Source organism: Populus trichocarpa, chromosome 9 (genome assembly GCF_000002775.5).
Source record: "Populus trichocarpa isolate Nisqually-1 chromosome 9, P.trichocarpa_v4.1, whole genome shotgun sequence".
Classification (NCBI taxonomy): domain Eukaryota; kingdom Viridiplantae; phylum Streptophyta; class Magnoliopsida; order Malpighiales; family Salicaceae; genus Populus; species Populus trichocarpa.
This window is the reverse complement of record NC_037293.2, coordinates 1,144,405-1,171,199: the sequence shown is the minus strand read 5'-3', so window position 1 is coordinate 1,171,199 and position 26,795 is coordinate 1,144,405. Positions and strand designations below refer to the sequence as shown.

The 26,795-nt window shown below is 33.1% G+C and overlaps 2 protein-coding genes across 6 annotated transcripts; one reads left to right on the top strand and one right to left on the bottom strand.

Annotated features, from left to right (window-relative positions):
• Nucleotides 1-3,581: 3,581 nt before the first annotated feature.
• LOC7491173 (uncharacterized) lies at nt 3,582-9,899 on the bottom strand. 3 transcript variants are annotated; one of them, XM_024608529.2, is made up of 7 exons: nt 9,361-9,899; nt 6,227-9,109; nt 5,981-6,034; nt 5,351-5,707; nt 4,630-4,722; nt 4,362-4,551; nt 3,582-4,118 (listed from the first exon to the last, which is right to left on the bottom strand). In XM_024608529.2, the coding sequence occupies exons 1-4, from the start codon at nt 9,802-9,804 to the stop codon at nt 5,450-5,452; spliced, it is 3,639 nt and encodes a 1,212-aa protein (XP_024464297.2). In that variant the 5' UTR covers nt 9,805-9,899; the 3' UTR covers nt 3,582-4,118; nt 4,362-4,551; nt 4,630-4,722; nt 5,351-5,449. The 3 variants fall into 3 exon arrangements, with proteins under 3 accessions (XP_024464297.2, XP_024464299.1, XP_024464298.2); XM_024608531.2 differs by having other exon boundaries at nt 6,227-9,117; nt 9,361-9,509; XM_024608530.2 differs by lacking the exon at nt 4,630-4,722.
• Nucleotides 9,900-18,830: 8,931 nt separating this feature from the next.
• Nucleotides 18,831-23,058, top strand: LOC7491174 (superoxide dismutase [Cu-Zn], chloroplastic). Of its 3 annotated transcripts, none has more exons than XR_008060175.1 (9): nt 18,831-19,179; nt 20,033-20,094; nt 20,199-20,238; nt 20,365-20,460; nt 20,543-20,574; nt 20,756-20,831; nt 21,173-21,226; nt 22,417-22,585; nt 22,735-23,058. XR_008060175.1 is itself a non-coding variant. In XM_006378876.3 (8 exons), the coding sequence occupies exons 1-8, from the start codon at nt 18,906-18,908 to the stop codon at nt 22,440-22,442; spliced, it is 660 nt and encodes a 219-aa protein (XP_006378938.2). In that variant the 5' UTR covers nt 18,831-18,905; the 3' UTR covers nt 22,443-22,682. The 3 variants fall into 3 exon arrangements, 1 of the variants encoding a protein (XP_006378938.2); XR_008060176.1 differs by lacking the exon at nt 22,735-23,058 and adding an exon at nt 22,587-22,682 and having other exon boundaries at nt 22,417-22,554; XM_006378876.3 differs by lacking the exon at nt 22,735-23,058 and having other exon boundaries at nt 22,417-22,682.
• The last annotated feature ends 3,737 nt before the right edge of the window (nt 23,059-26,795 follow it).

The following is a 26,795-nucleotide window of genomic DNA, read 5'->3' as shown; positions in this document are numbered from 1 at the left end:
ACATAAACCCAACAAACCATTAGATGGTCATCAATAAAAGTGACAAACCATCTAAAGCCAACAGTAGTAGTAACAGGTGCATGACCCCATAAATTATAGTGAATAATCTCAAATGGTGCATTGCATTTATTATAATTGATGGGGTAATTTGTTTGATGACTTTTACCCTGGATACAGTCCTTGTATTTGAGACTAGAGAGCAGTACATTTTCAAATAAAGTAGGGAATAAATGTTGTAAATAGTTGAGTGATGAATGTTTTAATTGGTAATGACATAACCAAATGTCTTGTCTTTGCCGCTATGATGATTAGCATAATGAACTTTACCAAAGTCCAAATAATCTGCATAATATAAGCCCCCCTCTCTTAGTACCACGACAAAAAAATTTCTTGGTGAAAACATCCTAAAACAAACAAAATAAGGAGTACATTAGTACACAACAATTTAAATTTTTTGTTACTTGACCCACTGATAACAATTTAGTGGAGAGTGGAGAAAAAAAAAGTATTAGGAAGAGTGAATGTGGTTGATAATTCCATTGTTTCTCCCCCTGTTACCGGATATATATATAACCATTAGCATTTGATATGGCTTGTCATCGAGGAACTGATTTTGTTTTAAAGTCATTAAGATCATAGGTCATGTGATTTGTCGTCCCTGAGTTAATAATCCAATTGTTTACATGTTCACCATTGGATGCTAAGTTTGTGGAACTAATAGTACCTGGGTCTCGGGTGGTAGACTAAGGTTGACTGTCGAATGACACAAGTGTGTTTGGATTTGTATTGGTAACAAATATTGTGTGGCCATCCCGTTCTTCATTTTTTTACTTTAAGTTTATACCACCACTTTGAATATCTGTGTAGCTGAAAACAAGTATCTTTGGTGTGCTTATTTCCACCACAATGAGTCCACCCACCCTCCTGGGCTTTCGATCTAGCAAAAGATGGCCTTCAGGAATTTAGCCCATGTAGAGCAAGCCTGGGTCGAATGGCCTGCTTATTACATAATGATGGACCAAAAAACTATTTGGAGGAGTTGCCACCAGGTCTAACCAGTTTGTTTGGGCTTGTGAGAGTAAAACCCTTGAAATCAGCCCATCCTTCATTAGCCTTCTTGTAGCTCACTCCAGTCATCATGTTTTTTTCATTAGAATTTTATAGCCCTAGGTTCCTCATGCCTCTCCTTCTTATCTCACCCCAATTCCTAGCATCTCTGCCTTTTATCAATAAACCAAAACTATCTCCATCATCACGGTTCGTTTGGTGTTCTTTTTTTTTATTTGAGCGAAGGCTTGCTCGATCGATGGCAAAGGAATTTGTTGAAAAATATCTCGTTGGGTCTGATCAAATTGATCATTCAAACCATCCAAGAATGTATAAATCCGATCTTCTTAAATTAATTTGTTGTGTTTTTGTATGTCCTCATCACATGTTATAGGATTTGGGTGTCTATAGTCGATTTCTCGCTAGAGAGTTTGTGAGCCAGTGTAGTAGTCTTCTAGAGAACCACTCCCTTGTGTTGTTCGACTGACTTTTCTTTTTAGATCATAAACCTGGACATTATCTCCTCCATCAAAGTAAGTTGTGTCAATGGCGTCCCAAACGCCTTTAGCTGTAGGAAATCTGATAAAATTCCCAATTAAATCTGAGTTTAGGGAATTGATAATCCAACCTTTACTAATGGCATTTTATGTTCTTCATTTATTGTATGTAGGGTCGGTAAGTGCTGGTTATCTAATTTCGTTGGTGATTAATCCAAGTTTGTCTTTGTTGGAGATAAACATCTCCATGATCTGTGATCATAGTTCATAATTATGGCCATTGAGTTTGATTCCAGGGATGGCTACTAGAAGGTCAGAGTTTTGGGTAGGGTTCATATAAGTGTCGGTTCTTGAACTTGGGGTTGTAATCAGGGCATGATTTGGTGGGTTTGATTATGTCATGTTTAAGTTGTTTGTGAATTTAAGACAATAGAAAGAAAAAAAAGGGTTAGATTTGGATCAGTTGCTCTAATATCATGTCAACAATGTCAAGATAGGTAGAGACAATTGTTTATGTATAAATTCATTGTCTTGTTTTTTTTATTGCATGGAACATGTGTGTGTGTGTGTGTGTGTAATGATAGTCCTGTTTAAGGATGGAAAGTTAAGAATATAAATATACAGTAGTCTTTCCTAAACTTATTTATGATTTCTAGTTTTTTTTATTTGTAATATTTGATTGCTAAATTAGTTTCTATCAACAAGTTTGATCTGTTTAACCTGACAGGTCAACTCATTATCCTATTGAATTGATCAATACTTGATTTGACTTGTTAAAAAAATCAAAACGATATTTTTTTTAACTTTAAAAAATTAACATAGCATTATTTTAATTGACCCGAGTTAACCGGCCAGCATGTTTATATTTATTTGTGGTAGTGTGATTCTTGATGACAAGTAATGTATTGATGCAGTGATGAATATTGAAGTCACAATAAATAAGTTGTTGGAGTCCTGGGGCTTAATTTGTTCAGGTTACAGGCCAAGAATTTTGTGAAGAAAATGAAAATCAGATTTCACACAATTGCTTATCTATCTTTAGCATAAGGTCAAGATCTCTTGATCCATTTGACCAGTTGGCTATGAATTCCTACTTTTTCAACTACCGGTCTTATACATCACCAGCCATTCTACTTCAAAAGCCATGGATGGAGATCACTTTTGACGGTTGTCTCGAGAGATTATTCAGTTCATTGTAGAGTACTCCTTTCTCATCTTTGGCTTATTCGGGATTTTCTTTCTTTCTTTTTCTTCCAATGGTGATAGGTATCTGCATGCTGCCTTCATTGTTGAAGACCAGATTTTTTTAAAAACGAATATTAAAGGTATTTACTTTATTCTGTGGTGATGTATTTTAAGAAATAAATTTTTCTGAGTGTTAACTTCAAGATTTTAATTTCATCCCAAACCTATAAATTATTTTTATCAATTAGATCCCAAATGTTTCTTTTATTTCTCCATGGTGTCCGTTTGTCAATTCTTTTTAATGATTTCATTCTTTTTTATTCTTTTATTTCTCCCTGAGTCTTTTTTTTATTTTTTTCTGGATGATTTTAAGGACATCATTTTTGTATTGGCCTAGTTGATTTGAGGGGGGGGAAAATTCTTTGAATGCTTAATAAAAGGCTCAAACTCAAATAATAAAGAGAACAAATCTCCTTGACTACTACTAGATTGTAATAGACACTCCTACTTCGATTAAAAACACAAGAAGTTAGTATTTTATTTTACAAAGAAAAAAAAACAACAATTTAGAAGCAAAGCAATAATAGGAAAGTACAAAATATTTTCTTTTCTTTTCCGTCTAAATCAAGTGGAGTTGATGGATGTTAAAGCACAACACTGCAAGAAACGAAAACGAGTGTCCAAAGAGGAGGAAGTGGTGAAAGATAGACAGCATACTCACTGCATTCAATGTTAATATAGTAGGAAGACGCAGGCATGATTATGGGTTGATATATCAGCATATGGATCTGATGATGATAATCTCAACACTGCAAACAAATCTCAGTATGCAAGCAACCGAACAGCAGATGGTTGTGAAAAACAAATACACAGTGAATTTTATTCCATTTCAAGCAAAATGATTAGTTTAAAATTGGAAGAAAATGGAGCTACTTTTCCTCGACATATCAGTTTATATCACAGCAGAAAAAAGAACCCAGAAAGGGATCAGTCTGTAACACAGCAGGCTCCAGTCTTCGGCCAATGATACTCCCTAGGTTCACACCGTCTCCGAACAGGACCTCAGGATTTCCAGTTGCATCCCTTTCTCCACAAGGGCACTATGAGTGAGGACATGAAATGACAGAACAAAGCCGAGAACAGGATAATTGCTTGTACTCAAGTTGCTAGAGCAATTTTTTCTTAGTAAATATCAGGCCATCATCCTGGTATTTTCATCTTTGGCATGGCAAAACCACCAGCTGTTTTCTACTATTTCTTTCACATATTTGTTCGTCCTCTCAATTTTGTCAACTTAACCTTTAGCATTTTAAAATGAAATCCAGCTCAGTGTCCACATGAGCAGGAACCTTGCCTCCATGTTGCAACAATAATACAGACAGTTCCCAACTGAAGAGTCAAAGGAGAAGAGATAAAATTAAATAAATAAATGCACGCTAGTGAAGGAGAAGGCAACTTCCTAATTGATTGGTCAAAGCAATTTAAATATTTTAAAAGGACACTTGAGAACCCAATTCAGCCCAGGGGAGGAAAGACTTTCATGAGCCACATACAGAAAATTATTGATTGCATCAACAATAACGAGCATTATCAGTATTTGTTAGTTTCCTGGGTACGAATCAATAGAGTTACCTGGGTCATGAACAAGGCACCAATTGCAGTAAACACCAAACAAATTAAAGTCGCACAACAGAACATCATTCTAAGCATGTTTATCTAGTTGTGTGTGAACATCTGGTATAGGAGACTGATGTGCGCACGAGCGTAACACAGCAACATGAATTGACTGCTTGACAGCACCGGCCAGCTTCAGTTATAAGTTCTGCATAAATAAAAAGTATCTCGGTGAATAAAAAACAAATGACAAAGAATGTTGTAGAGTGGGGATAAAGCAAAATACATGGCAATGGTTAAATGCTGTCAACTCCTCAGCTTTCAGGTTGTAGCTCACCAATCACCAAACACAGCTTCAAAAGTCATTCAAATCCTTGCACTGCAAATGCATATCCCAGTTAAGTTTCTAGTTTGACTTGACATAGAGCTTCAACTTCATTGAAGAAAGCCATAATCCCATCCATATGGGTGCAGCTACAGAAAAATCTTCTGTCGCTCAGCTCCAATAATGGCCTTATCATCTATACTCTAAACTCTCTGTTTGTATCATATATTTCCCGAGTCAATCCCAAGTTAGGGGCATTTTTTCCAGTTAACTAGGGGCTAGGACCACATTGTGTGGGTAAGAATATTGGTCTTCTATCACAGGGGTGCAAGGTTCATGCAATAAGATGATAGATTTCAAGCAACCAAAGCTAACACATAGGACTATCTATAAATTCTACCTCCCAGGATGACATGACCCAAATCTGTGAGAATATAACTGGGTAATGCCTTTTGATATTTTTCAAGGTCATCGAGGTTTAATTTACATCAGATAAGGTCAAATTGAGGAGTTCAGGAAAAAATATATTACGTCAATACAGATACATAGGAAAGAAGTTCAAGAAAGGAAAAGAAAAAAATATAAAAAGGATAAAAAAACAAGTCCTGAATATTCATCTTTAGCAAAAATTAAAACATAAACAAGAAAATTCTGAGAATTGTATAAATTGCTAAACATTCACCTGAGTATAGGTAAAGTAGGTCAATCAAATCTGCTTCCATGAACTCACAAAATCCATAGGTCAATGCAATGTCCAAATTACAAGGTTTCGAAATTCTGACTACTTCTGGTGTCCCTCCCTGAGTTTACTTGCCTTGGAAACAACTTGCAGGGCTGTGCCCCTCATAATCCAGGCTGTCATTTCTGGTTGACATTCAAAAGCATTAAGAGGAACTGGATTTCCATCCACTAGTTGTACACCATACACAAATGGGAGTTTGAGAGTAAGGAAACTCTCTGGTGGTAGGACTACTTGACATCCGAGGCTGAACTGCAGCTTTTGCTCACGGTCCGACACTGATGACGGGAGGCACGATGCCTGCAAACAACACAATGCTAAAACATGAATTCCAAACTAAAAAGAGTTTACAAGCTCTGGTGAACTCAAATGACAAAATGAACAACACTAATAATAAATGCTTAATATTTGCAATAAAAGAAAGGAGTTCGCAAGCAAAGAAACAATGAAAACCACAATAATATTCCAAGACAGCTCTTGTGAACTCCAGTTCATGAAGGTGACTGGATGCACTTCTACAATCATATAAATACAATGTTGATGTATGTACTCTAAAGATAAAGGCTGGCCTACCGCAAATTGTATAACTGGGCATGTGGCCAACACAACTGGAAATGGAGGCGTTACCTGCAAGCAGATTCTAAACATTAGGTATTTGATAACTGAAGACAATATTATATCTTTCACAATTACAAAAAAAAAAAAAAAAAAAAATTTGGTGGATATGGTGTATTTCTGTGTTTCATCACTTAAACAACATAATTCTTCAGGTTCACAGAGATCAAGAAAATGTATGAAAAGGCTAGCATCATTGTGTACCAGAAAAATCCTCTGCAACTGTGATAATGTGCCAGCAAACTTGACCTTTGGTGGATCCTTCTTGTTCTTGGAGAGTTGGCAGTAAGGGCAATTCATATATATTGGTAAATTTCTATTCAAAATGGAGAAAGCACTTCCACCATCATCAAGGCTAATAGAAAGAAAGTCCGCTTCTAGACATTTCATAAAATTGGGGCGTGTTGGAACATTGAGAGAAGTCTGTTTCTGTTCCTTCCCTGAACCAGAGAACTTTACCAGCCCATTAATAGATGGATTCCAATTTGCCCCCATCTCCTTTGACTTATCTGCATTTCTCAACTTATTTGCAGTAGCAACAGCCATGTCCTTTGATCTTCGATGACCTTTACCAGTGCCACTGTTTCTGCCCGAGTTTGAAGGATCAACCAGACTATTGTCTGAAGTTTCCACAGTAGGTACACGAGACTCTTCAGGCAAAGAATACAAAGGTCCTAGTTCATTGAGATGATCTAAACTTAATAAGAATCGGTGGCCATGGGGGCACTCATGCTCAAAACCAACATAAACTATTGCATGCTTGGAAGATTTCACTACTTCAGCACCATTAATATTCACAGGGACAACATTGCTTCCTATTCGTAGGAAAGGATCACCATCTAGGCCACCATTAGAAGCCATTCCATTTAAAGTTTCTTGAACAGGTGACATATCTTCAGATTTGTGAGATCCTTGAACAACTTTAGGATGAACCTGTTCTACAATCCTATCTCTCGCCCAGTTTTTCCTGGAACCTTTCTCAGAAATTGATGGGTGCTGTTTCCTCTGCTGTAGGGGAGGAAATCCAGAATCTGTAGCTGATGATCCGGCTACAACCTCAGAAAAAGGCTTTCTCATTGTAAAATTTGGAATATTTCTACCAAAACTGATTTTTTTGTCATCTAATTTGCTATTTACTGAAAGTTTTCTTTGATTTTCCACCCCCGTCTCCATATCTGCAGAGTAAAACACAGTTTTCTTTCTATCTACGTCACCATTAAATTCAACCTGGGGATCTGAACTTGACCTAATTACAGAACCTTGCAGCAAATTTGAAGCTGGTAGGCCATTTAGGTTTGTCGGTTTCTCTAGAAATATTGTCCCTTTTGAAAGAAATTTATGAGTAGAAGAGAACCCGCTCTGCAGGAGGCCCTTAGAAGGTTCATAGTACCTTGTGCCCGCAACACGGATCAAACTCCATGAAGATGATTGAATCGGTCCTATATTGCTGCCCTCAGGTAATTGGATGGCAGGAAGGAGTTTGTCACAGTCTGTGAAGCAATTAGAGGATACATTTGCTGATTCAAAATCAAAAGGGTCAGACAGTAGTTGACGTGATCGACCACAGGCACAAGCATGAAGGAAAAAGTATCCACTTGAATGTGGCTTGGCTGCAGCATCATTATGCGGCTCACCAGTATCGACATTGTGTCTCTGGTGCATGCACGGTTTCCCCGTCAAACTAACAGCATCACATAGCTGCCTCCCAGATTTCCAGATGGATGTGCATTCATCCTCCAGCTTTTTAGCAAACAGTTGAACTGCAGGTCCCCTGACCATGGACAGGAAAGCACGCAATGCTTTTTCTAAATGGGCCTCATGCTGTGCAGTGGCATAACAAGCAGGCAAATCCTTCAAATACTCATTCTTTGCAGTTGGAAGAGCTTTTTCACACCACGAAGTCGAAAATTTTGTGTTAAGTCCTCTGCTATTTTCCAGCAAATATACTGCAACATCTAGAGGATCCATAACCCTTGAAGTTCCTTCAACTTGAGCTAAACCAGTGTTTCGTTGACGAGGTTTCCTTTTAACAACTTCAGTTTCATCAATACAACTGCGTTTTGCAGAAAGAATTCCATTTAGAATAAGTTGACTGGATGATAACCATATTTCCAAACTTGGAAGTTCAGGAGTAGTCAATGTCTTTCCAGACCCAGCTGAAGCTGAAGCTGCAGCTGCAGCTGCAGCAACTGCAACCATGCCAACACCAGCTGCAGAGCCACTGTTTGTGCCAGTAACCAACCCCCCTTTTCCTCTCAAAATATCAGACTGCCTGTAAATGAACTCCTTTATGGATAAAATGTCCTCTTTGTTTGCATTCTGACTATGCCTTTCAAGCAAAAGAGAATCAGGGGTTGCTTTTCCATTCAAAATATCTTCCACGAGATCAGTAGCAAACTCCAACGATTCACCCCTCAGATTAGCAGACCTGTCAAGCAACACAACAGATCTTGATGCGTCAAGTGAAAACAAGGGTGCAGAACTTGAAACAGCCCCACTTCTCGAACCAGTATGACCACTTTCAGAACCTGATAGTGTTCGGCATTTCTTTATCAGAAAACGAATCTGTGCTTCAAGAGATGACTGCAGTTTCTTCCTGAAACCACCTTCTGATTTACTTACAGGGCGTGCTAGCACAACAACTGAACCAGAACCTTTTGCAGGTGCATTTGACCTAGCCACACTACTCAAACCAGAAGATTGATTGAATGAGGAACTATCAGTTGACTCCTCCACACTAGAACCAGAATTCAGCACATCCAAGAAATCATCGACGAATACAAAGAGCATCACTGGAGTACAATATCCTGGAAACAACGACACATAGGAACCTAAACCAGACATAATAGAAACAGCTGAAGAATTGCGACTCGTGAAACTACCACTTCTAACCGGAGAAGAACCAGTCGAAGAAGCCAGCCTAGATGAAGACAACGAAGAATGAGGCCTAGATGACAGTGGCGGGATAGTTCTCGATCTCACATATGGAGTTAGTGCATGCTTAGATGCTTGTAAAAGCCTAAACTTTTGCAAAACATGAGTGTCAAAACGTGAACCCTCCTGTATATATAGTATCACATGGCAAACCTGCATTGCTAATTGAAATATTTATTAGATAAATCACACGCATACCATCCAAGCTCACAAACCAAAAGCACCAACCTAATCATAGATTTTCTTTATTATCACAATGCTATAAGCCCATCTAAATATAATGCAAATTTAACGAAAAAAATAACAGAATTAACCAAAAAAACAAGCCCATTAAAAAGAATTACATAAAAGAAAATTAAGCTTGGAAATTTAAAGCAAACCCAAAGTTCATGAAAACGACTTACAGAGAACATGAAGAGCAAACCCTGAAGTTCTTCAAACTCCAGCTCTTCCAAACCCGAATTCGAGAACCCATGAATAATGGGGCAGCGGATCGAGCAAAACTGCAAGAACAAGAGTCCTTTCTCTTCTTCATGGTAATAACTGATTTTCCTCTTCTTAAACCAATCCTTAACTTCCTCTTTATCCACAAACAATGTTTTGTCGAGATGACCCGAACCGAATGCGTTGGAGTCAAGGATCCGATTGATAAGGTGTGTAGAGTGGTCGGGGCTCCGGGAAAGGAACCCAACCACCACTACACCTTCCAGGGAGCGAGGATGGGACTGGGATGATGGTTGGGGATCTGGAGAGGAAGAGGAAGTGGGTGTGGGTCCAGGTGCAGGTGTGGGTGTGGGGGGTCGGGTTAGGACCCGCATGCAAGGTGGGTTCGGGTTGCGAGAGTCCATGGAGAAAGAGAAGGGAAAGGGGGTGAGTTCAAGAGACAGGGTGTCATTGAGTTTGGAGGTTCATCGGAGTGTCTTCGCCTCTTTGAAATTGTGACGGTATCATTTAGTTACTGTCTTCTCAAGAAAAACTATTATAGATTTATTTTTATTTTTATTTTTACATTTCTGTTTTCAATCTCGAATTATATATTTTTTTTTATCTTTTTATATCTATTTTTTTATTATAAGATAATAATTAAACATAACTTTATTTATGTATTTTTGTTTAATTTATTTTCTCAAAATAAGGACAATTTTGATTATATCTTCAAGTCTTTCCTTATACGTTCATATGGTTTCCATTAACATAATTATTAAATATTCACATAATTTATCTTATTTAAAATTGTTGTGATTTAAGAATTATCATTAAGATTATTTAAAAAACAAATCTCTTACAAAAATCATGGTGGTTCCCCTAAAAAAATCAATGAGCAGTGTTATGTGTTTTTTTTTATTCTTTAAACTTTTTTTTTTATTTTCATTACCAATTTCTTTTTAATCTTATCATTGTAAACCGTGTTATTTTAAATTTGAGTTTAAAAATTATTTTTATTAACTTTTTATTTGGTTCTTGGGGTGTTGAAACTCTTAGTTCATACTCAATTTTAACAAAAAAAAAAATTATTACTTGAAAAATATTAAAAATACATGACCCAATTTAACGTTATATAGATAAAGGGTTTCTTTTTATACTATTCACATCACCTTTTCTTTTATATTTTTGCTTTCATGATTGTTTTGCTTTTCATATTGGTATCTTTAGTTTTGTAATTTTTGTTTTTGGTCCAAAATTATATTTTATTTATTTTTAGGTATATAATTTTAAAAAATAAAAGAGAAAATCACCAAAAAAAAATAATATTTTTTATGGTTGGCCAAATTAGATGATGAAACAAGTTGTTCTTAGTATAAACAAGTTTTACTTGATAAAAACAATTTCATTTAGGTGTTTTATATCTTTTATCTTGTTGGAAAAGGTATATTAAGTTGACAAAAGTGTTTTTTTTAATCAAATTGATCTTGTGTTGTTTGTCCAATTTGAATTATTAAAATATTGAATGGCTGAGATATTTTTGAGTTTTTTAATTTATTAAATGTTAAAAATGTGATTTTTTTCTAAAAAATAATTTATAACACGTTATTAAAAAAAATAATGGCTGAGCATTTTTAATGTTTCCTTATTTCCTAAACATTTTTAAAAAAGTTAAGTGCCTTAATTTTTATTCTCAAGAGTTTGACATGAAAAGGGAGGCGGTCATCATTTTTAAAGTTTTGAATTGTGAAACAATTAATTTATTGAAAAAAAATTAAAACAATTCATAGATATTTAATATATTAATAACTATGAACATTATCTATGATTATATATAGAAACACGAACTTTATGTCAAAGCAATTTATTCGATAAAAATAATCTTAAATTTTAAGAATTAGTATAGGTATAAAGTGGAGTTTATTAATAAATACCAAATGTAATGGCTTATCATAAGAAATTCTACATGGAAAAATTAAAAAAAAAAAACTTCTACTCTATATATAAAACAATTTATTATTTTTTTACATCACAATACAAAATATATATCAATTCTTTTGATTGTTAAACTTTATCTTGACTATTAAAACTCTAAATATTTCCAAAAAAACTGGTTAATAAAAGATCATAATTAAAATATAAAGAATAATAAGAATTCATCAAGATTTTTTTATAGTCAACCCTTCGTTATTTTCTACTAAAAATATTTATTTTGATAAACCCTACTAACATTAAAAAAAACTCATTGTTCAAGAGATAAAATAAAATTTCTTATATTAAAATGTGTCCAAAACTCTTGAACGATTGATCTAAGAGTAAATAGTCTCAATTCTAATTTTGATCTTGATTACGTATCTATCCAAATTAAAGCTGTTTTAATATTAGAAAAAAAAAGGAGTTTTTTCAAGGAGAAATAATAAGTTGGTTTTAAAATTAATTTTTTAAAAATAAAAAAATATTATTTTAATATATTTTAAAATAAAAAATATATCTTCAACCACATTTCCAACTATATTCCCAGACAAGTTTAAAAAATGCTAAGCTTAATATTCACCTTACATGAAATTAATTTGATCATCACAATAAGAATAAGAATAAGAATGAGAGACTCCTAATCTTACATGAAATGTAAATAATAAACTCAATGTTTTTAATTTTGTCAAAAAATAATAATTTCAGCATACCTCTATTATTTGCTCTAAAAACACGTTGCTTATTGGACCAATTTTGTACAAGGGAAAGTTTCCACTGCTTTTTTTTAAAAAAAGTTAAAAGATAGGGCCAGGCTATAAGATTTATTAAAAAAATCATCTCATAAAACCTCAGTATGCCGTTATATTCTTCTTTTCTTCTTCTTAAAAATTAATTCATATACACTAAAACAAGCGGAAAACACTGTATTTTTTTTTTCTTAAAACAAAGTAGATTGATATAGTGTCTCATTTATTGTTTTTTTTTTTTCCTGAACATATGTTTTTTTTTCCTTTTTCTTTTGTTTTTCTTCATTATAATTTTTTTTAAAATCTTTTTTTTATGGTTTACGAGTTTGTCAAGATAACTCAGACTACTCTAATTGCCAAGGACGGAGTTAGGATTATTTAATGGGAGGGCCAAAATAATATAAAAGGATATATTTAATCAATGCAGGTTCTTCATAAACTGAAGCACATTGGGGTTGTTCAACCATAACTTCAACATTACATACTGGAGTTGATTTACTAGGCTGTGAGTTATCAATATTTTTTCTCTTTTTCTTGAAAATGGAATCAATTCTTCTTATTTTGTTCATGTTCAACCTAAAATCAAAACATCATAAATTTTTATTGTTTCCTGTTTTAAAAATAAATACAAATAGCGATGTGTTGAAGCAATAATCAGAATCAAAAATAAATTTTTACATGTAAACCACACTGACATATGAAAGCAAAATTAACATATTAAAAAAAGAAATTGATATATAAAAGCATATCTAACATAAAAAAAAAAGGATTATTGGTTCTTAAAAAAAAAAACTTACACTGAATCAAAGTTGAGTATATGCTTTTCAAAGAACTCAATTTAACTATAAAGATCGTATCTAATTATATATTGGACCTGGTGATAGTAAGGTGCACGTGAGAAAAAATTGATAATTTTGGTGGCTCTGCTAAAAACAAAACATAAAAAAATTCAAGCATAATCGAAACAAACCCATAAAATATATCCAATTAATTAGAAAAAACAACATTCACTATAACAAGAAATAAAAAATGGTAAAACTAGTAGATTTGAAAAAAAAATAGCAGAATTATATATATATATATATATTCATCAAATTTTTAACAAACATAAAAAAAAAAAAATTAGTCACCAATCACCTTATTTTGATGAAAAAAGTAGCAGCTTTGCTTTAACCTATTGCTTTGTATTATTAGATTTTTCAGTTAGGGTTTGAGAAGAAAGAGAGAGAGACAATAATAGGAAAGGAAAGGAATTAAATTGAAAAGTAAAGGAAGGGAATTGAATTGAAAAGCTTATTACAAGGAGGTATAGTTTTAAAATCAAATATAACTAATAAAATAATAATTTATTATTATTAATTATTATATTTAAAAACTAAAAAAAAAGTTTTGTAGGGGCCCGGGCCCCTGTTGGCCTCCCCTTAGTTCCGCCGCTGCTAATTGCCCCAGTTCATGAGTTTGATGGAGTTTTTTTTTAATTGAACTTGGCTTTTTTATAGTCTTTTTTTTTTCTCATATAGTTAAAAAAAATAGTTTTGAAGAAAATCATGTTATTAAACTTTATAAATTAACAAAAAATAAAGGGTGTGAAGAAACCACTATTCACCCATACACATTGCACTGTGAATAACAATAGTAATCTACAATGTTTTGTTTTTTTTTTTTTTGTATTTGAATTTTTGTTATGATTTTTTTTCAAATTTGTTTTTTTTATTTTACCTTTTTATAAAGTTAGCATGGTTTGCAGGTTTGTCAAGGTAACCCGGTTTGCCCTGGCTTACAAGTTTGGTGGAGTGTCTTTTTTTTTTTAATTGAACTTGACTTTTTTATCATCCATTTTTTCTCATATACTTAAAATAAAAATAGTTTCAGAGAAAAGTCATGCTATTAAACTTTATAAAATCCATGAACCTATTCACAGGTTTGGTTGGGTGACTTGGTTCGCAAGTCTTACAAGTTTAACTTTTTTTAATTAGTTTTTTTTTTATTTCATCCTTAGATACTAGGTGTCGCTCGTGGACGCGAGGTGTCAGAGGGTCGTGGGAGTCACCACCTAGTGTTTGGTTCAAGATCGCTAGCAAACTCGGGTATACTAATTTTATTAGAGATTCTAAGGGTAAGAGACTGATTGTGGCTAGGGAAGATATTAGTATCCCTAACACACCCTATCTGAGGTAAGCTGCATTGTGTGGTTTTGAATATAGTTTAAAGATTTTGATAGGTTCCTAACCAGTAGTATGTCTATGGCTTAGGATGAAGATTTATTCATGTGAATAAACCGGGCGTTTAGAATTTTATTATGAGATCGTGTGCCCAAATAACTTCTTATTGAATGGATCCATATAGGTGTCTTGACAGGGTCCACCTATCCTGGAAGACAAATGAGTTTTCCACAACTCGTGTGTTATGGTGAAAAATATTTCCAATTAAAATTGGTGAATATTTAGAATAACTTTGAGAATTTTCTGGTTAACTCCTGATATTTAAATATCAACCTCACTTGTAGGTCCAATATTTATACCAGAATATTAACCATTAATTCTCATGAATTAAAATTTTAGCGATTATTTGAATATTGACTAAATTCTCATAGATTCAATAAACTGATTATTAAATTCAAAATACATGCTTAAAATAAAATATACCATGTATTTTATTTTTTAAACAAGATGTAATTTTTTGTATTTTTTAGAGACTAGGCCGTATGCAATGAAAAACATTTTATTCTTTTTGTCTTTTTTATTTTAAACATTTAAAAACCTATACGAAAATACAAACACACACATACACACATTTGTTTTACTATATTTTGCTCACGCACCCTACAATTACATTTTTGCAAATCACCGAAATTAAAAATAATTCAAACAACAAATTAAACATTTACAATTTACAAAATAAACCTCCCAATATCCACAAATTAATCTAGAGAAATTACTAGAAATCCATGAACGATGTTGGGAAGCTTCTAAGTTGCAGGAATAGTGGTGGTGTGTCTGCTCCACACACCCTGCCACTAGTGATGCGTGAGTTCACGCACCGTCACTAGTGAAGATAACAAAATGGTGGATCTGGAATGATTTCTTTCCTTCTTTCTCCTAGTATCAATGGTGAACTTGATCTTTACCTGTAAAACAAAGAAAAAAACCACGCAAGCAATCAATTTTAATTTTCTTCTTCTTGGTTTTGTTTTATTATGATTTGATCTAAAAGTTGTTATCATTACATTGAAGGTTGCTTAGAGGTGGATTGGAGCTGGGTTTTAGTTGGTGGTCACGATTTGGTCTTAATAGTAAAAAGGGGGGGACTACAGTTGGGTCACAGTGTGTAGTTGTTTCAGTCATTGGATCTTTTATGAGGACACGCTGTGAAGGATGACGTTGTTGGGAAAAGGGGACAACGTTGTTGTGGCTAATGGTGAAGGAATTGATTGTTGGGTCCGTGGGTGCTGACCTTAGACAATGAAGGAGAAATGGGTGAAGGCTTCGATTTTGTTTATGTGGGTTTCGGGTAAAAGAGAGATTGATGGTTTTCTTTTGTTTTGGAAAGGGAGAGGCTGGTCATGGGTTATAGAGGTTGAAGTGTCTATCGGTCATTGGAGAGAAAAAGACCGGATGGCTAGAGGAAAGAGATGGTAATGATGGTTTGTGGGTGACTGGGTCTTCTCGCGATGGTGAAGGACCAAAGCCAATCATGGGTGGCGGCTGCGTAGGAGAGTGAGTGAGGAGAGAGAAAGCCCCTTGGTGTTGTGGTCACTAACATAGGGTTGGGTTCGGTTTTAGGTGTTTAGTTACCGGTGGGTCTATTGTAGGTCTTGAGAAGAGACGAAACCATTATAACTGGCGTTGTGGCAAGTAAAATGGAGGAGTTGGCCATATTGACAGTGAAAAGGAGGAGATTAAGAGGCAATTAAGATAGATAAAATGTATGGTAGCCGGCGATGAGGAAGAGAAAATGAGAGTAAGGCTTTGTTGAGTGGGGAATGGGTTTGCCTTTTTGTTTTTTTTTTCTTGGGGCTGGCGACTGCTTAGGGATAATAGGTTTAGGGTTTTTTTTTTCTCTCTGTGTTGTGTGGGTGTAGGGAGAGTATGTGGGAATAATTTATTTTTGTAATGGCCCCCTTTTTTGTATGTGTTAGATACCTATTTGTAGGTAAAAAAGTTTATTATTTTTAATTGTTTGGTCTCCAAGCAAACTTGGGGACCAAGTAATTCAAAAACAATTTGCTCCCTTAACTTCTTTTTTATTCTTCACATTTGATCCCTTTGTAAATTTTGATTTTTCTTGTATTTTAATTTTTTTCACAAAAAGTAACATTAATGTCGAAAAAGGCGTGTTAACAACCGAACGCATAGAAAAAAAACATTGTAAGTGACACAAAGACATCAAGAACATACTTTTTTGGGTTTTTGTTGTTTTTAGCTTTTTTTTTGAAATTCTTTCAAAAAATAAGGTAAAAATTGGGTAGCAATACTAGGTTAATTGAGAATTCAGTTTCATAATTGGTTTTGTTTCGCTTTTTATGAGGTTATCGCTATCTAAAAAAATATCTCGGTATTGGGTTGGTGTTTGATTTCACAATCGTTTATTTTTATTATCATATAGTTAAATAAAAAATAATTGTTTAAAAAAAAATTATAATCCCTGTGGAGTCTATAACCCAGTTCACAGGTTTGACATACTAGCCCGGCTTACTCGATTCACAGGTTTGACGAGTTTACCCATTGACAGGATATTCTTTTTTTTTTTTTATCTTTTAATTGTTTTTAATTTTTTTTTTTGATTTCATCATTTAATATTGGATTGGTTGAGAAATAGATTGCATTATGAATTTTTGTTTGCTTTCTATAAGAATAATTGTCTCAAATAAATGTTTATTTTTTAGGTTGGTGTTCAATTTTTATCATATAATTAAATAAAAAAAGTTTATAAAAAAGTTATTGAACCTAATAGAGTCTATTACTCAGGTCGCGGGGGATCGAGATCGATCTAATATGTTATTGTTGTAATATGTTTTAAAAAATTATCATCTTAAAGTTTTTTTAAAAGTTAAGTCATGATTTTATTGATAATCAAAGTTGCATTTCAACTTATGAAATCAATTTATTTAAATCGAGTTAGCTCCTATACGGTTTAATTGAAAACTGAGTTAGGTTAAGAACTGAGTTGAGAGGTTTCAAAATTAATCCACTTGATCAAGATTAATAACATAATTAAAAAATTCTTTGTGTTTTTAATTTTTTTTACATTAAAATATGAATCCAACCCGCAGTAGAGTAAAAACCAATATATTAGTATTATGCTAAAAAAAAAAAAATCCTTCCTTATCTCGATAGTCTTAACCATTTCCTTTTTTTTATCAATAAAAATTTACTTTCTACCATACAAAACAATAAATATTCTTACAAAAATAACTCTCACACAGTTAATTATTATCTTTTTTTTTTTATAATAATTACAGTTCAATTTCACTCCCATTTTTAAATTTAGAAATGAAATGAATGTTTCGAGAAGAAGTAATCCAATCAATTAGATCATCAAAAGAGAAAATTAATTTTGATTGATGAGAAAATTGTCTCGAAGATATCTTATTGTCCATTAAAAAAAAATTGATCCAGGTAGATTATTTTTAAATATTTTCACAACCTTATTAAACTTTTTTTATTTTTCAAACCTCTACAACCTGTTTAAAAAAGTTTACTTCCTTTGTAAATATATCCAAATAACAATAAAATTACAGTTTTTTAATTGGCCAGTGAATTTTTTTTATATCATCATTTAGGTCTTGATAGCAAGGTGAAGAAAATTCATATGAATGCATCAATTTATATATATATATATATATATATTATTTTTAAATATTTTCACAACCTTATTAAACTTTTTTTATTTTTCAAACCTCTACAACCTGTTTAAAAAAGTTTACTTCCTTTGTAAATATATCCAAATAACAATAAAATTACAGTTTTTTAATTGGCCAGTGAATTTTTTTTATATCATCATTTAGGTCTTGATAGCAAGGTGAAGAAAATTCATATGAATGCATCAATTTATATATATATATATATATATATACTTTGGTGTGCATAAACTATTCCGAGCATTATTGGGCCAATTGCACTCTATTAGAAATTACAAGAGGCTATTTAAAAACAAAATAATACTTTTATTTTTTGGAAATTAAAGTTAAAAAATTGGAATTTTATATTAAATATAATATTTTTCCATCTAGAAAAGTGAAAAATTAACTTTCTATTTTTTCAAAATTAAATTTAACAAACATATTTTAGAGATTCAAGTTTTTCTTTTATTGTTTTCTAAATAGTGAGAAAAACATGAAAAATACAATTGTTTTCTTTTATATATAAGCAGTTTTCAACAAATTAAGATTATTTTTTTATATTTAGTTAGTTTTATAAATTTAATTTTTATTATGAATATAATATAAAGATCTTTTTTAAGTTAACAATATAATATTTCAATGATAGTTTTTAATTTAAATGAAATAAATTAATACTTTATAATACAAAATATTAAGATGACTATGGTTTTGATGTTTTTTTTTTATATAAAAAATAGCTGTTATCTCAATGTATTTATTTTATTATAGGAAAATTCATATTTATTTTCAATAACTAAAAATATTTTCTAATTTATTATTAAAAAAGAAAAACTATAAAAGAAAAAAATTGAAAAAAAGGAAAATTATTTTATATTAATGTACATACCTTAAAAAATCCGAATCTGAACTCTGGAACAACACATTACCCAGGTCATTGAACATTATCATTTTATCTACAGGAGAAATGCAAGCAGCTGCAATAGCAGCCATGGCAGCCCACGCAATCCTCACAGCCATGCCACCAATTCTTCACCTCCCTCTCTCTCCACTTCCTCCTAATCATTCCTCTTTCCATGGCGTCTCCCTTAAACCCCCACGCCAATCTTTTTCCCTCTCTCTCGCTGCCAAGAAGCAACCACCTCTTTTTGTTGTTGCTTCTGCTACCAAGAAAGCTGTTGCTGTCCTTAAAGGCACTTCTAATGTTGAAGGCGTCGTCATTTTGACCCAGGAAGCCGATGGTCTGTCACTCTTGCCTCTCTCTCTCTTCTTTTTAATGTTTTGTTTTGAATGTTGTTGTTGGTTGAGGTTGACTTCTTGATTCTTTGTTGGGTGATAAGAAATTAGAGAAAAGAGTAAATGGGTATGCTTGGTTTTTGTTTTTGGGAAATGGGTTTCTTTTTTTTTTACCGAGAAAGAATTTTTTGATTAATTGAAGTTGTTTCTTGATGGTTGTGCTAACCGCATTATCATTTTTCCTTGTTAAGTTTATATTTGATGATGCTTTTTTTTTTTGTTGTCTAATTCAGATTATAGTTGAAGTTGTTGATTCTGAAATTAGTCAGCAAGCAGGGACAATGAGGCTGGAGCTTGGAACTAGATATGCAATGTTAAAAATTCTTTGTTCCAGATATGTTGTCATTTGATTTCTGCTTTTTAAAACATAAAATTTGAAAAAAGTTATTTCAAAAATTATACATGACAAAGTTATTTCAATTACCCTCTATTTTTTTTTTTTTCACAGACTGTCTGGTTGATGGTTTAATTTTTTTAACCTGTTTTGAGGTTTGGTTTTTATTCTTTGATGTTTAATTTTGAAAAGTAGTTAAAAATGTTGTTTCCGAAAGGAGTTATACTGTCTTGTCGAAGTTTTTGAATTTCAAATCTGGAAATAGGAGATGCCTGCAATCCTGAGACTTGAATTAGCTAATTGACAGGGTTTTTGTTCTTTCCATCACTGAAAAGCTTGAATATTCAACTATCCCTAGTCAGATAACCACTGTGGTTTAAGTTGAGTGGAGGTTAATGTGGAGAGTCATAATAATTGGAGCCCTGATTGTGATTTACATATTATTTGCATTTTGCTTTCGATAGGTCCTACAACTGTGAATGCTCGTATTACTGGGCTTACTCCAGGGCCTCATGGATTCCACCTGGTGAATGTTCCTGGCTTCAGTTTTTATCATCTTTGGACATGGATGTACTTTACTTTCCAAATCTTAATGTCCGTCTTTTTTTCTTTTCAAATTACCTTTTTTAGCATCAATATGGTGACACAACAAATGGATGCGTGTCAACAGGTAGGACATGAAACAACTGCATTGTCAATAAACTGTTTCAATCTTGTATTGTTTCAATTAATGCATGGATAATCCTGATTCTTTATTTGTGTTAATATAATTTCCCTTTTCAAATTCAAATAACAGGAGCACATTTTAATCCTAACAATTTGACACATGGTGCTCCTGAGGATGAAATCCGTCATGCGGGTGACCTGGGAAACATAGTTGCTACTGCTGATGGTAAGATCATTCTTCATTTTCATTTGTTTTTTATGGGCTTCCCTGAACCAATTAACTTATCCTTGTAATTTTGAAAATACAGGGGTGGCAGAGGCAATAATAGTGGATAACCAGGTAATTTTTGTGAACTGAAGCATAATGTTTTATTTATTTTTTATTTTTTAACAGCCATTGAGTGTACTTTTTTTCTTTGCTTATGGGTTGACACATGGTTTATGTTCTTATTTTAGACATTTCTGCTTTATTGATATGCATTTACTCAGTTTTGGAGTTTTGAAAAAAAAAAAAAGTGCAGATACCACTGAGTGGTCCTAACACGGTGATTGGAAGAGCACTTGTGGTTCATGAGCTCGAGGATGACCTTGGAAAGGGTAAGTTCTTATTCAGGTATCCTGGGTGCAAACCTTGGCAACATTAATTTTGTTACCTGGCAAACTTAGCTGAATATAAATTATTGCTTGCGCATGTGTTTTTATACCTTTATGTTTGTTGCAACCATGAGAAACAATGTCTTTTGTGTGAGGAGGGAGGGCATAGGAGACAGGATCAGACTTTTAAATGCCTGTGAACTTGTTTGTTGCTATTTTGTTACTGTTATTCGACTATGAATATAAAGTCTTAAGGAATGAAGGCATGGATCACTTTGATGACCTTTGCTTTCTTGACGTTCTTAACGATTCTTCTCCATCCTTGTTGGTTTTCGCATCTATAGGCAGGCATGAACTCAGCTCAACCACTGGGAATGCAGGTGGAAGATTGGCATGTGGTATGTATGAAGAATTTTTTCTTTTTTTCCTTAAGTGCAGCTGTTGCATTTATCTAGTAGCTAGATGGTCATGACTTGGTTGATCCATTCCTTGATTAAGTTGTATTTGATTGCCAGTTAAGATTTTGAAAATTATGGTTATTGATTTCTATAGATAGACCTGCAAAACTTCTGATGGCATTCTTAGCTCCACACTCGTGCATGCAATGTTCATAGCTGTGCGCACGTGCCTGTGCACACGTGCATAATGTGTAATCTCCTTATTGTTTGCCTGTTTTGTATATGATCATGTGATAAGGTTATTGACAACTTGCATTTTGGTACTGTGGTACTTTTGGGAATGATCTGAATGTAGAAATCACATGGTAGAGTAGCAGTTCATACCTTAGATGCATTATGTGATTGTGATCATGTTGGAGTGCTAGATGTAAAAATTGAAAGCATGAAGCAAGGCATCTTAAACAGCTTTTAAGTTTTGCAGTCTTTGTGAGGGTCGGATTTGATATTAATTTTTTTTCTAACTCAATTTAATATTAATTCCAGAACTAGGATTTTACTGCATTCAGGAGCTAGGTTCTTTTGACCGACTCTGTAAAAGAAAATAAAATTCTTTTTGACCACATATCTTGATGGAATTCCTGCATTGAGTGGTATATCCATGTCCCCGACATGATTTCTCACAAGCTCGCAGTTACTATGCTGTGTATATTCCATTCCAACTTATGAAGGCATGTCACCTAATACATGGAGGAATACATTCCTGATTGCCTGCTTTTTTCTTTCATGGTCGCATGAATGGCAATTTTTTTTTAAAATCAGCATAGTGTGGTAAATATTCATGTTACATTTTCACGGGTTCTTGTTAGGATGAGTGTTGGTTCCCTCAATACAAATTTGCAGAAATCATTTGACCATGCATTTCTGGCTTTACAAGCATTGTTACGTTGCTGAAGTCTTGTGAACACACTCTAGTCTCTTATGCCACAAGCACCAATTATTTGACTGATAACTATATCAGTACAATGAGCAGAACACACTTCCTTTCTGTTTTTTCTTCCATATTATTTGAGGCCTTTTCTTCCAATTTCTTGTGTAACTATTTTCATTACAGCTTCCAGTGCATCTCTCTGTAAAATCTTCATTAAACACTTGCATTCTTATTCCCATCCCTTTGTGCCATGTGTGTGCAGGAGTTGTTGGTTTGACTCCAGTATAATGGCATCTGTTGTTCGAATCAGTCTGGTGTCAGCGTTTGCTGCTTGCTTTCACCACTTTCTCATATAGAGCCCACTGTTAATTTTCTCAGTGTGTAAAGTAATACTATCAGGACAGCAAGTATCAAGTCATGATCTTAGACAGGTTTGCTACCTGAATAAACTTTGCTGTCAATGCATGCCTTGTCAATGCCCAGAATTTGATATATCAGCAATTGATTTCATCAAATTTGGATTGGTAACTTCTCTATATTCCTCAAGAACTTCATAATGTTTCTATAACGCCTATTGTAGATCATTCCAGGACAACTTTTACAACGCCATACATATGGTTAACCGGGAAATCTCTCCAATCTCCTGCCCTTGCCTCCCTCAGGTTGAAAAGAAAGTGCATGAGTTGGTGGAACAGGGCATGGTTATGGTCCATGTTTAAATCTAGATGTCATGTCATCACCCGCATCATAGTTCTACTGGGGTTTGATTTCAATATGATGCAAGCGAAAGACAACAAACAATCACAAAAATTGATGAACAAAAAAGGTTATAGACATGAAAGTTAAATTTGTAGTTTTACTCTATGAAATATAGTCTATCTTCTTAAGAGTTATATAAAGAAAACTGACTTGTATTATATAATAAAATTAGAATTTTAAAATATAAAGAAAAAAAACATAAAATTTAAAATTAAATATAAGAAAAATTAAATTAAATTAAATTAATAAAATTAACCCAAACAAGATTTTTGGAGCTGAATTTGAAGATTTTTGTGCAGTGAATGGACCAGTAAAGTGGGTTATTCATAAAATTAAGCTTTAAAAATCTCTAGATAAAAAATTGAGTTTGATTCAACAGCTGTATTAAAAGTTATGATTTTTTTAAAATATTATGTTGGTTTGGCACGACGAGACTCTTTTTTAGACCTAATCCTATTTTTGTGGTCCATAAAAATTTTTGTTAGGCCATCTCTATATGGGAGTGTTTGAGAGTGCTTCTGCTTATTTTTCGGGTGCTTTTGGCTTGAAAATCATCAAAATGATGTTTTAGTGCTTTTTGATAGTTTTGATATGCTGAAATAAAAAAAATAAGAAAATTTATTTTAATATATTTTCAAGCAAAATACTATTTAAAAAAATATTTTTTACCACAATTTCAAACTACAGTAAGTTGATTAATTTAGTGAAGTAACGTGAATAAGATATGTGATTCGACTTATGACTTATAACACAGTTTATTAATCTAAATCATTTTCATTAGCAAAACCAGCCAGAAATCTTGACAAGAATGGAACATGTGTGCTTCCTAAAATATAAAATCTTGTACTAGCATTTGGTGGATGGCTCAATTCTTATGACATCATGATATGGATTAGCACACGAATACCAAGGACCATTATATATTCCAAATGAGCTCATCACAAGGTCCAAAGCGAAGGCATTAAGAAGCAATGAATGGTCTGGTTGTGCAAGTTTTGGTCAAGGCTAAACTTGAGAATCTTTTAGAGCATTAAGAGAAGGCTTTAGTACATTTAATTCATGTGCAGAGGGATCCAATCCACCTTTATTTGGACCATGAAGTTTCGACAACAAGGTTGTCAATTTTGTATTAGTTTCGGCTAACCTTGTTTTATGATGTTTCCATATGTTTTATGGATTCCTAAGTAGTTTTGGATTTTTTTTATTATGTGTGGGAACATTAATTATTACCTTTTAAAATTAGTATTTATTATTTTATTTTCATTATTAGGTGAGGAAAAAAAAACAACGAAGGAAACAAAAGAAACAAAGGAATCCAAGTTGACTTAGGAAACACATGTAGGGACAAAGAGGAGCATTAAAGACAGCATCTTTTTCCTTCCAAAAGAAGGATAAATACAAGGCTAAGATCAGAATTCTATTCTAACTTGGAAACCAAAGGGGTGACAACTTCTCTTTTAGTTGTTAGGATTATTGAGCAATAATATAGGCTATAAATAAGTCTGTTATTCGATCTAAACTGTTTTCTTTTCTTCTTCTCTTCTCACGGTATAATAAGACTGACCTATGAGCTTTATTTTTATTTTGCTAGTTACAACTCAAAGCTTGTTTGAGCTTAATTAAATTTGTTTTTTTAACTAGGATCCAAGGCTTGTTTGGATTATGGTTTTAGTTTACTAGTAAAGGTTTTGAGTTAGTTTTTATAAGTGAGTCAATTTAGCCTACAAGAGTAGATCCATTAGGGTTAATTTCTCAGAACTATTTATTTAAACACATGTAAAGTTTAAATTTCTGCACCTTTGATGAATAATACTTCTGAACTTTTCAGTTTAACATGTGAGAGAGACTAAATCTGACTTATCAAAGATTAATTGGCTTTGTGACATCATTTGACTTTATTCTAATAGTGCTGGTTGACACGATCAAAAGATTAATGTCCTATCTCAAGTGCAGGAGTGTCGAAGTAATAAATAACCCGGCAAGACCGGGGTCGAACCACATGGAAGTGAACTATATAAAATTATAAACAACAAATAAAAAGGAGTTGAAGAGAACTTTTGAGATGTGATATTGATGTAAAGATTAAATAAGGATAAAATAATTGTCAAGGTTAGAGGATCCACTAATAGTATTTCAAATACGTATAGTATAAACTCTTTTTATTATTCAACTGGAAGCCACACACAAATGAGGTTCCAATCGGATTATAAATTATTAACATGATTATATTAATTATCTTATTTGAGTAATGCCAATACTTGTAAATATGGTCAGGTATTCATGGTAATAACTTATGTTAACAACAAATCAAGTTCCTTTCATAGCACAAGTGTCGGTTATACCATACAGTAGGCTATGAAAGTGCCAAGTATTTGTTTTGCCAAGTATTCAAGGGTTGTACAACACAAATCTAAATTAACTATTTAACAAGCAAGGTATTAAGAGTGAATAAGATAACAAATACAAAACATGTTAGTATCAAACATTAAAGTCCATGTTGAGTTTATATTATACTTATTCTTACACCATTAATGTACCATTTTCACCTTGATAAAATTAACTTAGCTAAACATCATGAAGAAGAAAAACATAAATAAACAATATAAGAACATAAACATGATATAAGTTAACTAAGTATAGTAAGAGAAATGAAAAGCATAAACAAGAGATTAATAAAACTTGAACATTACAAAATACAAAGAGAGAGAGTAAGAGCAAGATCTTGATCTGAACACCAAGATGTCTAAATATATGGCAAATGCCTCCTTTTATAGGCTAAAATTCATAACTATTGATTTGATGACTAATTATTGAGTGGGTTGCCACCTCTTGACTTGGTGACAACCATTATCTTATTGTCTGAACAAAACGTCATTGCTAACATCATAATTTGAACAGATAGTCTTCATGAAAGTTCTGGGCATTTGTCTCAGATTTTCAAAAATACAAGAATGAGCTCATTTGGACTTCTAGAACTCGAGATATGAGCTGAACACTAAACAATGTCTGAGCTGCAGGATAGATTCCGACTTCTCTTTTGTTGCTACAATTTAAACTTGAAAACGACCCTTTTAAATATTGAACTCTTCATGAAAGTTTTAGGCCCATGTCTTAGCTTTCCATCCATATATACCAGACCTAAATCCAAGTTCTACAACTCCATTTATGATTCAATTAATGAATGGTGTTCCAGTTTGAATTGAACCAACATCTCTTCTTTAAGCTTAGCCCTCTCTTTGTTTTTTCACTTTCAATAGTTAAACATATCAATCAATCCTTTAAATTGTGAGATATGCCTGCATTCAAAATGAGCATTTACCATAAATTAAAGATATCTTATGTTATCAGACTTGTTATTATAAAACATGCTTAAGTTAGGGAATTTAATGATACTTTAAGTGCAATATGATTGTCGCACGTCAAAATCCGCGCGGCGTCCGCTGGCGATTTTTTTTATTTGTGTTTTGCTTGGTTCGTTGGAGTCGCCACCTAGTATTATGGTCACTAGGAACCTATGGTCTGCGAGAGTCTGAGTAAGGGACTGGTTGTGCAAGGGGAAGACGCATCACCCCCAGTGCACCCTACCTAAGGTAAGCTGCATTGTTGTTTGATTATTCTTTCTAGGTCGAGGTTCTATTCGTTGGTCTTTTCTAAGGTTCAAGGCAGATCTCCCTTCATGAGGGAGTCTTTACCTTATTGGGTTAAATCCTAACCATTCTAAAGTCTGAATTTTAAAATTGCTTTTATTTACACCTTGTATCTTTAATACCCGAGAGTGTACTTTATCGTGTAATTTTACACCCCACAAATATTAAAGTCTACATCTGAATCCTAGAAAAAAAGTTGAAATAAAAGTTTTTGACATTTTGGCCAAACCCTAAC

Bases quoted from the DNA above. Each gene is read 5' to 3' on its own strand.
- LOC7491173 (XM_024608529.2), bottom strand. From the start codon at position 9,804: ATGGACTCTCGCAACCCGAACCCACCTTGCATGCGGGTCCTAACCCGA. The intron at 9,110-9,360 runs GTAAGTCGTTTT...TTAGCAATGCAG, and splicing joins GTTTGCTCTTCATGTTCTCT to GTTTGCCATGTGATACTATA. The intron at 5,708-5,980 runs GTAGGCCAGCCT...TGTTGTTTGCAG, and splicing joins GCCCAGTTATACAATTTGCG to GCATCGTGCCTCCCGTCATC.
- LOC7491174 (XM_006378876.3), top strand. From the start codon at position 18,906: ATGCAAGCAGCTGCAATAGCAGCCATGGCAGCCCACGCAATCCTCACA. The intron at 20,461-20,542 runs GTAAGATCATTC...TTGAAAATACAG, and splicing joins CATAGTTGCTACTGCTGATG to GGGTGGCAGAGGCAATAATA. The intron at 20,832-21,172 runs GTAAGTTCTTAT...TCGCATCTATAG, and splicing joins CGAGGATGACCTTGGAAAGG to GCAGGCATGAACTCAGCTCA.